General features: G+C 34.1%; 3 protein-coding genes across 6 annotated transcripts in view; all 3 read left to right on the top strand.

The window, feature by feature from the left end:
* LOC125823898 (uncharacterized) overlaps window positions 1–13,027 on the top strand; it is an 897,951-nt gene that overhangs the window by 483,938 nt on the left and 400,986 nt on the right. The window lies entirely within an intron of this gene.
* Window positions 3,481–6,497, top strand: LOC125823896 (probable serine/threonine-protein kinase WNK11). 2 transcript variants are annotated; one of them, XM_049503259.1, is made up of 3 exons: window positions 3,481–3,526; window positions 4,649–5,160; window positions 5,762–6,497. In XM_049503259.1, exons 2-3 carry the CDS (start codon window positions 4,657–4,659, stop codon window positions 6,140–6,142), a joined length of 885 nt encoding a protein of 294 aa, XP_049359216.1. In that variant the 5' UTR covers window positions 3,481–3,526; window positions 4,649–4,656; the 3' UTR covers window positions 6,143–6,497. The 2 variants fall into 2 exon arrangements, with proteins under 2 accessions (XP_049359216.1, XP_049359217.1); XM_049503260.1 differs by having other exon boundaries at window positions 3,483–3,530.
* LOC125823899 (uncharacterized) lies at window positions 9,431–12,219 on the top strand. Of its 2 annotated transcripts, none has more exons than XM_049503266.1 (4): window positions 9,431–9,643; window positions 10,190–10,271; window positions 11,176–11,334; window positions 11,887–12,219. In XM_049503266.1, the coding sequence occupies exons 1-4, from the start codon at window positions 9,449–9,451 to the stop codon at window positions 11,982–11,984; spliced, it is 534 nt and encodes a 177-aa protein (XP_049359223.1). In that variant the 5' UTR covers window positions 9,431–9,448; the 3' UTR covers window positions 11,985–12,219. The 2 variants fall into 2 exon arrangements, with proteins under 2 accessions (XP_049359223.1, XP_049359224.1); XM_049503267.1 differs by having other exon boundaries at window positions 11,893–12,006.

The following is a 13,027-nucleotide window of genomic DNA, read 5'->3' as shown; positions in this document are numbered from 1 at the left end:
AAGGGAAAAACCACGGCCCCAGAGGAGCAACTGATATCACTATAGTAAGGATTTTTACACTTGTAGGTCTAAGTAAAAACTCCAAAGACCACTACACACTTCAAAAGAAATAACTCTCTTTTGATTTTTCCACCTCACTACAATATCGCTCACACTCTCTATTCTTTCCTCACAGACTAATTTCCTCTGTGATGCCTCACTCTTCTTTTCTCTCCTTTGTTTTTTTGGTGCATTTTGAGAATGAAGAATACTCTCCCTTTTATAGATAACAAGTGCAGTATTTTTCCAACTATGCTACAGAAGAAAAACAATTTTTTCTTCTTTGCAGCTTACCAACCTTTGAAAAAATCTGCACATGTATATCCAATATCTTCCAAATCTGCCAACTTTTTGACATTGTGAGATTTGGCAAATGGGGATGGACCCCGCAATCTCCCCCTCCAGACCCATTCACCCGAAAGAGGTAGCGCTAAGTTTCTAGCTTGAGTGCATGCCGACAAGTTCTTTTCATAGCTCGAACTTGTCTCTTGATACCACCTTGGTCAGCATATCCGAAGGGTTTTCACTAGTAGGGATCTTCATGACATGCATAGATCCATCCTCTATCTTTTCACGAATCCAGTGATATCTCATGTCGATATGCTTCGTCCTTGCATGATACATGGTATCCTTGCTCAAGTCTATTTAACTATGACTGTCACAATAGACGACATACTCCTTCTGATGCAATCCAAATTCCTGAAGAAATCATTTCAGCCATACCATCTCTTTGCCATCTTCAATAGCTGTAATATACTCTGCCTCCGTTGTAGAGAGTGCAACACACTTCTGCAACTTTGACTGCCATGATATAGCTTCCCTTGAAAATGTAAACAAATATCCAGTAGTGAATTTTCTGTTATCGAGGTCACCTGCCATATCAACATTTGTATAGCCCTTCAAGATTGGATCAAATCCTTCAAAACACAAGCAGTCTCTTGTGGTACCTCTTAGGTACCTAAGTATCCACTTAATTGCCTCCCAGTGTTCTTTTCCAGGATTTTCAAGGAATCTGCTAACAACACCAACTGCATGAGCAATATCAGGTCTTGTACACACCATTGCATACATCAAACTCCCCACTGCTGAAGAATAAGGAACTTTGGTCATTCCCTCTTTCTCCTCTTTTGTTGTAGGACACATCTATTTGCTCAACTTCAGATGACTCGCAAGAGGCGTGCTAACAGGTTTAGCACTCTTCATCTTGAAGTGTTCTAGTGCACGTTCAATGTACTTCTCTTGAGATAGCCACAATTTTCTTTTTATTCGTTCTCGAACAATTTTCATCCCTAGAATTTGTTGTGTCGGGCCCAAGTCCTTCATGTCAAATGACTTGGACAAATCCCTCTTCAACCTTGCAATCAAATCTTTTTCTTGTCCTACAATTAACATGTCATCCACATACAACAATAAAATAATAAAATTGTTGTCAGAAAATCTTTTGAAGTATACACATGGATCAGAATAGGTCTTTGTGTACGTTTGACTTTTCATGAAAGAGTCAAACTTTTTGTACCATTGCCTTAGTGCATGTTTCAACCCATAAAGACTCTTATTCAATTTGCACACTATGTGTTTCTTTTCAGATACTTCAAATCCCTCTGGTTGCTCCATATAAATCTCTTCTTCCAAATCTCCATGAAGAAATGCAGTTTTCACGTCCAATTGCTCCACTTCAAGATCTAGGCTAGCTGCTAGGCTCAAAATAGTTCGAATAGAAGTCATTTTGACAACAGGTGAAAAAATTTCATCAAAATGAATACCTTTCTTTTGTTCGAAGTCTTTTACAACCAATCGAGCTTTGTACCTGACCAACTTGCCATTTCCATCTTTCTTGAGTTTAAAGACCCACTTGCACTGTAGCGGTTTTTTGCCTTTTGGAAGTTCAACTAGCTGGTATGTGCCATTTTTCTATAGAGATTCCATCTCTTCTTGCATGGCTTTCATCCATTGGCTCTTTTCTGGACGAGACAACATCTCTTTAAGACTTTCTGGCTCCCCTTCATCATTGATGAGGACATACTCTGAGGAAGGGTACGGATGACTTTACCCTTTGTCTTTCTGATCTCGTCAGAGGTTGAGATTGTTCTTCTTTTTCCAGGTACTCCACTTGCTCTCTTCATCGATGATGTTATTAACCACATCATCTGTTAAGTGCAACCTGATTGCACTAGCAGCCTTTTCATCCATTTCTTCCCAATCCCCAAGTTTCATGGATTCGGGCTTTTTGGATTTGTCGCCTAGTGCCTAGTGCCTTGTGCAAACCCTGTTGGATGAGCAAGTCTCTCATCCTTCTCTCCCACGTTGAGAAACCGCTATCACCGTTGAATTTTGCTACCTCGTACTTTACTCTAGACATTTTTTTTTCATTGAGTATAGTACGCTAAGCTGTAAAAATATTTCTGTAAATGAGCAAAACCTGTGCTCTGATACCAATTGTTGGGAATAAATCTGCAACAGAAATAATATTTGCGGTAATAAAAGCAATAAAAGCGAAACACAACAATGCGGTTAATTAACAAGAATAAAAAGAGCAATAATGACACCAAGATTTTATGTGGAAACCCTCCTGAATAAGGGAAAAGCCACGGCCCCAGAGGAGCAACTGATATCACTATAGTAAGGATTTTTACACTTGTAGGTCTGAGTAAAAACTCTAAAGACCACTACACACTTCAAAAGAAATAACCCTCTTTTGATTTTTCCACCTCACTACAATATCGCTCACACTCTCTATTTTTTCCTCACAGACTAATTTCCTCTTTGATGCCTCACTCTTCTTTTCTCTCCTTTGTTTTTTTGGTGCATTTTGAGAATGAAGAAGACTCTCCCTTTTATAAATAACAAGTGCAGTAATTTTCCAACTATGCTACAAAAGAAAAACAATTTTTTCTTCTTTGCAGCTTACCAACCTTTGAAAAAATCTGCATATGTATATCCAATATCTTCCAAATCTGCCAACCTTTTGACACTGTGAGATTTGGCAAATGGGGATGGGCCCCATAGGATCCACACCTATAAGTGAGGGTGCACATGCACCTGTCAACTTTGGAAAAATGTATATTTGTATATATCTATCTTGAGAAACTGACATCAACTATGATATAATTAACAGTGCACTCGTGAGAAGCATATGAGTATCCTTGTGTGGTTGATACGGGCTGATGAAATCACTCATGAGATCAGGATTCAAATCCAGCTAAAGTCCCTTGTCATTGTTTTTATTTCAAGTTTAGCTTAGAGCCAAAATCCTTTTTTATTATTTTTATTTTAAGTTTAGCTTAGAGGTCATATTTGACCTAAGATAATACTGATTTAGCTTAAAGTTCACATATTAGTGCACCCAAAATCTCTAAATCATGAGTTAGCCAATGTGTATACATGGAATAGTGACTGTCTATAAATAGGCTTAATCTTGTTGATCTTTTATCCTTTCTTTCACCCTTTTTGCCTGCCATAGCTAAAATCACTTCCTTCAATTTTCTTTGTGAGTATTTCTTTTAACACTATCAGTATTTGTTGTATATCGATTTCTTGTGGATTCTTGTTGCAAAGTTTAGATTTTTATTTGGGACCTTACTTGTAATTCCAGTGTGTACTATCTTTAAACATGATTTTCCAGAAAAATAATATGGTGGTTGAAAGTTTTTCTTGTGGGGTTTTCAGTTGAGAAGCCAGAAATTTCGTTAAGAGTGTTTAGATTTAGTATATACCTGTGAAAAATATGCACTTCGTATAATTTTTATATACATAGTGTAATTTTTCGATGAAGGACCTTTCACTACATATGGTTACGCCATTGGGGTTTAAGGCATGAAGAGAAGAGGAGAGATTATGAAACTACTCTGCTTCTTGGAATTAGGAAATTCATGATTATACTAGTTTTAATTGTGGTATAATTGCAATGAGGTTTTCCTTATTTATGATTCCGCAAATTTTTGAGCATAAATATTTTAGGCTGTATTAATTTCTTAGATGACTTTGAAGGTTTTGTTTGCAGAAAACTGATAAGTTGGGAACTTTTGAATCTTGAGTAGTTCGAAAACTGATAAGTGATTTGAGGTTTAGCAATGGAGTTGTACTATTGGAGTATGTATTTAATCAAGATTTAAAAGTCATTAGGAGAAGTGTAGCACATTACACCCAATTCTCTTTTTATGATACTAGATGCAGACTTAAGATACCTATGTAAGTACAACTTTTTTCTTTTTTACAATGTTGTGTACAGTAGTTTGAACCGAAGGCAATGAGTGAGACACCAGTACCAGGAAAGGTGGATCTGTGATTTGCTTGATCAAGCTCACGTCTTTTTTTTCTCAAATTTAGGTCCTATTATGGAAAGAGACGTTGTATGATTAGTTATTGAGAGAAATAGTTTTTGAGAAAGTAAGGAGTGGATGTTTAGGTTATATTGTGCGGATTAGGTTATAACCCGTTATTTTACACATTTTGACCGAAATAAATTTTGGGCGGGTTGGGTTGTGACCTGTTTATAGTCTTGACCTGCCCACTTTCCACCTCCTAGTCCTATTGTTGAAATAGACATTGTGTGATTATTTTCTCTGATGAATCTTCTAAATGTTTACGCTTCTTCTGTTTACTCTTACAGAACTAAGTATGCCTACTGCAAATCCTGATGCAACTGATCAAGAAAATGAACTATTTGCTGAGGTTGATCCATCTGGGAGGTTTGGACGATACGAGGAGCTTCTTGGCCATGGTGCAGTGAAGATGGTGTATAGGGCATTTGATCTTGAGGAAGGCAGAGAAGTGGCGTGGAATCAGATTAGATTGAACAAATTCAGTGGCAGTCCTTTCATCATCAGTAAGATCCATTCTGAAATCGAGTTGCTGAAGAATTTGAAGAATGACAACATCATTGTCATGTACCATTTCTGGAAAGACACTGACTGTAACATTCTGAATTTCATAACTGAGGCGTGTGCCTCTGGTAATTTGAGGGAATATAGAAAGAAACATCGTCATGTTTCAATCAAGGCCTTGAAGAAGTGGTCAAGACAGATATTACAGGGCTTGGATTTTCTCCATACTCACAATCCTTGTGTTATTCATAGAGACCTCAATTGCAGTAACATCTTTATCAATGGAAATGTTGGAAAGGTATGAACTCAGTCGATACTGGCTTACTATTTCTCTACTATAGACATAAACTTGTGTCAAAAATCCTACCTAATGCTGCACATTACAAATGAACCTGTTCCTTCTTCTTTCTTATGATTCTAAAGGTGCAAAATTCGTGTCATTTACTTTGTCGACATATTCAGGGAAATGACAGGTTTTATCTCGGTTACATATCCTTTACTCTTTGGTGCTTAGTATAATTAGAGAAAGCTTGTGGAACTTAAATCCTATGTTTAGCTGAGTGGGTTAATCGGGGTAGACATAAACTATGCCCCCCTCCCCCCCCCCCCCCCCCCCCCCCGACTGTCATAGTGGAGAAGCCGGTGAAGTTAGAAACCATATTCACTAACATAAAATCTGTGGGTAATTCATCTCACTTTGTGTATAATCAAGAGTCTACGGGCTCTGTTAGGATTAAAAAGAAATGAAAACTTAGGCACTAAAGTACATTTGGACGTGTTTGTTTATTTATAAAAAGAATTTCTAAGGTAGTTACTCGTGAGCTTCAGATGTTCATCTAAAAAAATACAATACTTTTTGATTGGTCGACCTTAAACATCCTGGTTATCATGTTACACAGGTAAAGATCGGTGATCTTGGTTTGGCAACAATTGTGGGGAAGAGCCATGCAGCACATTCTGTACTAGGGACGCCAGAGTATATGGCACCAGAGCTTTATGAAGAGAACTACACAGAGTTGGTAGATGTATACTCGTTTGGGATGTGTTTGATTGAAATGGCTACTCTGGAGATACCTTACAGTGAATGTGACAGTTTAGCAAAACTATACAAGATAGTAACTTCTGGGAAAAAGCCTCAAGCTTTTAACAGGGTGAGCGATCCTGAGTTAAAGGCCTTCATTGAAAGATGCGTTGGGCGGCCAAGAGCAAGACCCTCTGCAGCTGAATTGTTGAAGGATCCTTTCCTTTCTGATTTTGATGAGAATGATCTTGATAGTTGATGCATTATGTTCAAGTTCTGCTATTCTATCATAGTTGCAAGGGTTCCAAACCTTAACTACTTAAGTACCAAAGGCTGTTTACGGTTGGTTTCATAATGGGGCTGTTCACTACAAGCTATCAGCACTCAATGCTGTCTTAGTCTGTTGGTACTGTTCTTTGTAGCTCGAGATAACCTGCCTTCGTCTAACTCGATAAGTGTGACAGAGTGTAATATAGTAATCCAATTGAGGTGTAAAGTCTGAACTTTATTAAGTTGAATATGTTTGATATGAGATTCAATTCCTATATTCTTGTATTACAATATTTTTGTAAAATTTACTTCATTGATAATAAGTAAGAAGATGTTATTCCCTATTGTTCTATCCATTTGTAGCATAATGCATTACATTTTAAAAATCAAATTGACAATTTTCCTTCGTGAGGGAATTTTATTTTTAACACAAATATCCAAGGTTTATAGAGTAAGAATTTCAAAATCCGTTGTGCTTAATCAAATGGCATTACATAAATTGAGACGGAAGGAGTACTAATTTTGATTGAGTATAAATAATATATACTGATGGAAGGAGTACTAATTTTGATCGAGTATAAATAATATATACTGATGGAACTTGGAAGGAGTACTAATTTTGATTGAGTATAAATAAAATATATTGGTAGTGTAAGTAATTTTCTACACCATAACATGTGTTACATAGCTTGATTTCGAGATTTCAAATATCATATTTTGAAGTGTAGATATCCTACTTTTGTTTCTATGAGTTGCATTTCTCTAGTTAAACCTGTTAAATTAGTACACTCTCAGTCTCACTATATGGAACTATATTCATTTCAAGGGGGAAAACAAAACATTAAATCAAGCCTCTGAATTATACACTACCTCCCTCTCAATAAACATAACTTTACTCTTTTTTTCCATCGGGCCAAAAAGAATGTCACATTTTTTATTTAGTACTCTCTCAATCTCACTTATATGATTTCCTTTCATTTTTAGTTACTAATTACACATTTTTATATTTAATATTAATAACATATTAACTTTAAAATATTTATTTTACCCTCAATGAAATGATTTCTAGCAGCACAAATATCTATAACTTAGAGTTCTCAATTTTTCCAGACAACCAACTTCAACCCAATTTTCTATTTTACTCTCTAAAATTTATTTTTTCTCTCTCCTCAATATTGTATTATTATTTCTATTTCATTCTTATTTTCTTATTTCATAATATAAATCATTTCTTTCTTTTTCCCAAATAATTACTTTATATAATTTTCATGTGATATAAAATTTTATTTTTCAAATTTTTTATTTAATATAAAATTATATTTTATTTTAAATTTCTAAATAACATATATTACAAGAAAATATTATATAATATACAAATTAATGAATAAATTCAAATAAAAGTGAAATGCAATTACATAAACACTCAACTTTCAAAATTATTACATTGCTCCCATAAATATTCTATTAATGCATTACGGAGTTCAAAATTAGTATTTTTGTCCTTAATTTTTTTATGTCTAGCTAAAAATTGTTCAAATTGGAGATTTTCATCTACCATCATATCCTAATTTTTTTCCGAATAGTGCTAAATTGTGAAACGACCTACCGGATTACTAAATGATTGTTGTGATAAATTAATTATTATGTTATGTATTGTATTGTGCTTTATCTTGTATTTAAATTATTAAGTTATGTATTGTATTTTTAAATTAAAATTTTCATCTTATCATTTTAATTTTGTGCATTTTTTATAGTGAAAATTAATAATAAAATAAAATTATATTATTGACGAAAATTAGAAAATAAATAAAATATTTTATTCGGGATGAAAGTAGTATATATTAAATAATATTTTTTAAAAAAATATTATATTACATTTAAAAAGAATTATGAATATTAGTTATTTAATTATTGACAGTATATGTAAAATAATGTGTTAATTAGAAAATAATAGAAATAATAATAAAATACTGAAAAAGTGAAATAGAGAGTGTGAATAGTAGTTCTCCAAATTTGGAGAATCACTATTCAACTCTCTAAAAATGAAGAATAGAGTCTAAAATAAAGATGGATTGGAGTGCCTATTCTCTATTTTACTCTCCAAATATAGAGAATGGAGAGTAAAATAGAGGTGGGTTGAAGATGGTCTTACTCTCTCTATTCCATATTAATTGATTTTTTTAGGCTTTTTTCATTGTTCAAAGTAATTGAATTGCTCAAAGTTTAAGATATATGTTTGAATTTTTTTCCCATATTTTCCATTTCCTTTAATGAAGTTTGATATTTTGTAGGAGATAAATTGTTCTACTAATAAAGTTACACTTATGATTTCACGAAGAACAATATTGAATATGGTATAAATTAGAGGAACTTTCGCATATAGCCACTCAAAAATAACTTAATTATGCTCCATAGCTATTGTTTGCTAATTACGATTCATAGCTACATGTTAGAGGGAATAGAGAGAAGATCGAGATTGGAAAGGGAGGAGAGAGGGCAGAGAGATGAAATGTATATGTATATTTGTCAAATTATATATATTTGTCAACTAATTGTATATATGTAAGTGGTAGACATATGTAATTGTATATCTTACGAGCGAGATTAGAAGGAGGAGGAGAGAGGTTAGTGAGAGAGGGTAGAGAGTGGAGAAAGGCTAATTGTATTTATATATCTGTCATATAATTATATATGTATATGTATAATTTGTATTTGTGTATGTATAAAAGAGGAGAAAGGCGAGAGAGAGGGAGAGAGGAGAGAGGTGACGTAATTACAACTAAAATTAAGATGCGAGTATTAATTCAAACTATAGATATGCTAGTTAATTAACTAGTATATGTTTGTTTATCTGCGTAATTTCCCCTATAAATTATGAATGTTCTTCTTAATAAGTGCGCATTGCCCCCACAAATTCAATTAATATGGAACAAATGGAGTATTTTAAACCACAAGTTTCAAAAATTCTTCTTTCTTAAATTTCGTGTCAAAACAAAAAAAATCATATAAATTTGGATGGAGGGAGTAACAATTTAACTTTAAAATATTTATTTTAGTTTTAATAAAATAATTTATAACTATACAAACATTTATGCCTTATTTTAAACTATAATTTTTTAAAAAAAAAACATTTTTCTAATTCTATGTCAATTTAAATTAGTAGTATATTATATTTATAAATTAGAAAGGAGGGAGTAGCAGCTGAGAAGAAAAGTCGTAATTTGAGGAAAATATAATGGTGTAGATTGAAACAACTGTCATCAGCCACACAAAAGGAAAGAAGAAGAAGAGGGAAATGCTATCGATGTCATTGGCGAAATCCATAGGAATAGGAAGTAGCAGAAGAGATGAAGTATACGTAGCAGCTGTGCCTTTGAGAGCCACAAAAGGACCTGCCCAGTTGCTCATGTCTACTGCTTACTCTCTCAATTTCTGGGATTTGCAGCATTTCCTGGTCATTATCAACCCCTCCTCCTCCCTTCACTCTCAGGTTTTATTTCTTTTCCTTTTTTTTCCTCCTGCATTTTGTCCTCTAAATTAGGGGTTTCAAATGCGCGATTTGGGCTGAATTTGGACGGTCAAAATAGGCTGAGAACAATAACTCGGTAGGTATTAGGCGGGTTGGGTAGAGATAATGTTTTTATGAGCTAATGGTGTTTTTGGTTGGCGGTATACAGAAAAGGTTAATTACTCTATCTGTTCCAATTTATATGATGTAGTTTGATTGGGCACTATGTTTAAGAATGAAAACTTTTGAAATATTGTGCTCTAAAATAAGTGTGTGTGACTATAAATCATCATAATCAGATGAGTATACACATAGAACATGGAATGAGAATGTGTGTATTAGCAAAGAGGGATTAAACTATTTAAAGAAAAAGGAGTCCCTTTTAAAAATAAGTAATTCATGTATAATAATCTCATTCATTGTTAATTACCTTAGTGAATCCACTATAGAGACTTTCAAATTTCTAATGATTAAACGGAAAAAGAATTTTTAAAAAGTCTTAACAGGGTTACTAATCTGTGTGTTTAGGTTTTAGTATATGATTTCCAACCTCAAGATCCGGAAAGCATTTCTGTAGCTGTTGCAGCTCTATCTGGCAGAAATGTACCAGGTCAGACCTTTTAGTTCCTCTTAAAGTTTGAGAGTCATTGCTACTCAAGTCATTTTTGACTAAATCCATCAGAGTTTGGCTCATTGGTAACATTTTCCAAAGATTTTCAGTTGGAGATTTCTTACCGATGAGGCAATTCTGATAGGGACATTCATCAGAAATTTGTGATTTTCTAATAGTACTGATACTAGAAGAAAGGTGAAATGGAAAAATAAATATTTATATATATGATAAATGTCCTAACCTTGTGCAAAAATTGTATAATTATTCTAAGAAATATAGTAACAAAGAAAGGAGATGGCAAATGAGTAATGCTATGATGCATCAGTGAGTCATTGTTTTGTCAAACTCACAGGAAAAGCACAAAAGTTATCTGTGAACTTGAACTATCTTTATATCTTCTATATAGACCATCACCAAGTCCCAGAATCTTACTCAAACTATATACTTCACCCCATCTACGATGCTTCGGCAACTTGAACTGTTCTCCAAATCTATACAGGAGAAATGGATAGATTACTGTTTTATCTTAACTTTGCAGCTTATCCTAGTTCGTACCTTAAATTCATTTAGATGTTGAATCTGTGAGACTTAGTCAATTTCTGAATCAGTAATATATCCAAACTCGTGTCTCTCTTTTATATTGAAAATCATAGGTGTCAATTTCTAGTCGTACTTCTTCATAATAAGTATGACCTTTGTTCATAATTTCCTTTGGTTTCAACTGACGCCTGTTATGGTCATCATTCAATAAGAAATGAGCACTTAACTTTGATGATCAAAGTTGTATGGAAGTAAAAAAAAAAAAAAAAAAAACTTTTCCCGTCTCTTAACCATTATAAGTTCATATCGAAAGTCATCTCCTAAGCAATTCACGTCTTCAAACTAGTTTATTCCATGACAGGAGTTGTTCTTACAAGGACACTGAAGAAGCTGCCTAAAAGGAAGTGTTGGTTTGTTGGCTACTCAGAGACTGATGCAATGGATGCGGCAAACAGATTCAACAAAGGATGGGATACTGACTTGAGGATTAACCATCACGACTGTCGAAACTATGTAAATGGTAATTCTCTTCAGACTTTAATTAGTAAAGCAATGCAAACTGAGTAATATGTTCCTTTGGTTGTCACCTAATCGGAAAGAAATACCCCAGATACATGTAAATTTCTTAATTGTTTAGGTCTTTAGGGGAATTATCTACTGTGCATGTCATTGAGTTAAATAGCAAATAGTTGAGCATGGTCTAGTTTCCCTTATTAGTGTTATTATTAGTACTATCCTACTATCTTATTCTTCAATTTTACTTCTAGTTGTTTTCTTCGTTTTGGTTATAGTATTGTTTGTTGCTGCTATATATTGTTCCTTTCTCCATTGTTTCTATACGGTTTCTTCGCTATTGTATTTCCTTTTCTTACTGATTTTGATTTTGATATGCTTTACCTGAGCCGAGGGTCTATTGGAAACAGCCTATCTACCTTCACAAGGTAGGTCTAAGGCTGCGTACACACAACCCTTCCCAAACCCCACTTGTGCAATTACACAGGGTATATTGTTGTCATTGAGTAAAAACATATTTTTTTCATGCTTTATTTTTTGCTAACCAACTACTTCAAAGGGCTAGTGGAGTATCTCACTGGAATGAAAGCAGTACTGGAGCAACTACAAAGCAGCAGCATGGCAAGAGATGAGATGTCATTACCCAGAAAGGACTAAAAGCATAATACTACTTTGTGTCAAAGATGTATAGATAAGTCATGAAGTAAACCTTTTGGCTTTTGACACTTTATCTGTTAATAGAAGTTCTGCAAATATATGCTCACAGGCTTTACTTACTATGATCCGCAAATCACTTGTATTCTTTCTTGTGCATTTTATTGAATAAACTCTAGTCCTCAGAGTAACATGGTAGTAGTTCTTCTATTTGTTCTATATGGACTATTTTAACACAAGCAAAGTGTTCAATTTGTTCTATAATGCTCTCTAAAATTCGAGCTCTGGTGTATAAATATCTAAGTTCTTAGCAGCAAAAATTGTGAGGGAGTTGTTGACACACACAATGACAGAGTTGCTTAATTGGTGACATGTAGGTCACATCTTACATGTTTGAAACATGACAACAGCTTTAAAGAAATGCAAGGGGAAAGACTTGTCCACTCTATAAACCACTCTTCCCCTATATGCCCACTGTTTGACACCTTTCGTGTACAGGGTGGTAAGCCATTTTTAACAGAAAATGTTGTCCAGCTTGACTCATTGAGAATACTTGGTTCATGAATAAAATATACTTACTTCTTAGGGGCGGAAAACTGTGATGTGAATATATTTCGAAGCATGGCAATTAGACAGACTATGTGAATAGATGATTACGGCTAACAGTTCCTGTAATCTTTTTCGCTTCTGCCAATGAGGCTAATTACCTTAATCACGTAACAGGATCCATGCATATCGATCCTTGCTAGTTTTCCCTCTTGTGAAATTTCATATATAGATTGATGTTCTTCACAATTTTTATGTTTGAATCAGATAGTGAAACACAATCAGCTTGATGCTTTTTGTGAGCTTTGCTTATTCAGCCCTTTCAGTAGACCTTTTCAAAAGAGCAAAATAGACAGTTAGAGGAAATGTATTTGATGAAAACTTGAGGTTCCTTTTTTGACAACTTTTTCTCTCTATATTTGTTCATTTTCTTCTTTCGTAAAAAAAATTAGGCGCCACCCCCTCGTAGGAAGCTCAAAATTGTCTCTATTTCTACACGA

This window comes from Solanum verrucosum, unplaced genomic scaffold, assembly GCF_900185275.1.
Source record: "Solanum verrucosum unplaced genomic scaffold, falcon-dt-bn FXZP01000056.1, whole genome shotgun sequence".
Taxonomy (NCBI): domain Eukaryota; kingdom Viridiplantae; phylum Streptophyta; class Magnoliopsida; order Solanales; family Solanaceae; genus Solanum; species Solanum verrucosum.
Note: the sequence above shows the minus strand (reverse complement) of the source record. Positions and strands in the feature narration are given on the sequence as shown.

Excerpts from the sequence above, each read along its gene's own strand:
- LOC125823896 (XM_049503259.1), top strand. The coding sequence starts at position 4,657 with ATGCCTACTGCAAATCCTGATGCAACTGATCAAGAAAATGAACTATTT. Across the intron at positions 5,161-5,761 it reads TCAATGGAAATGTTGGAAAG|GTAAAGATCGGTGATCTTGG; the intron begins GTATGAACTCAG and ends CATGTTACACAG.
- LOC125823899 (XM_049503266.1), top strand. The coding sequence starts at position 9,449 with ATGCTATCGATGTCATTGGCGAAATCCATAGGAATAGGAAGTAGCAGA. Across the intron at positions 10,272-11,175 it reads ATCTGGCAGAAATGTACCAG|GAGTTGTTCTTACAAGGACA; the intron begins GTCAGACCTTTT and ends ATTCCATGACAG. Across the intron at positions 11,335-11,886 it reads CTGTCGAAACTATGTAAATG|GGCTAGTGGAGTATCTCACT; the intron begins GTAATTCTCTTC and ends ACTACTTCAAAG.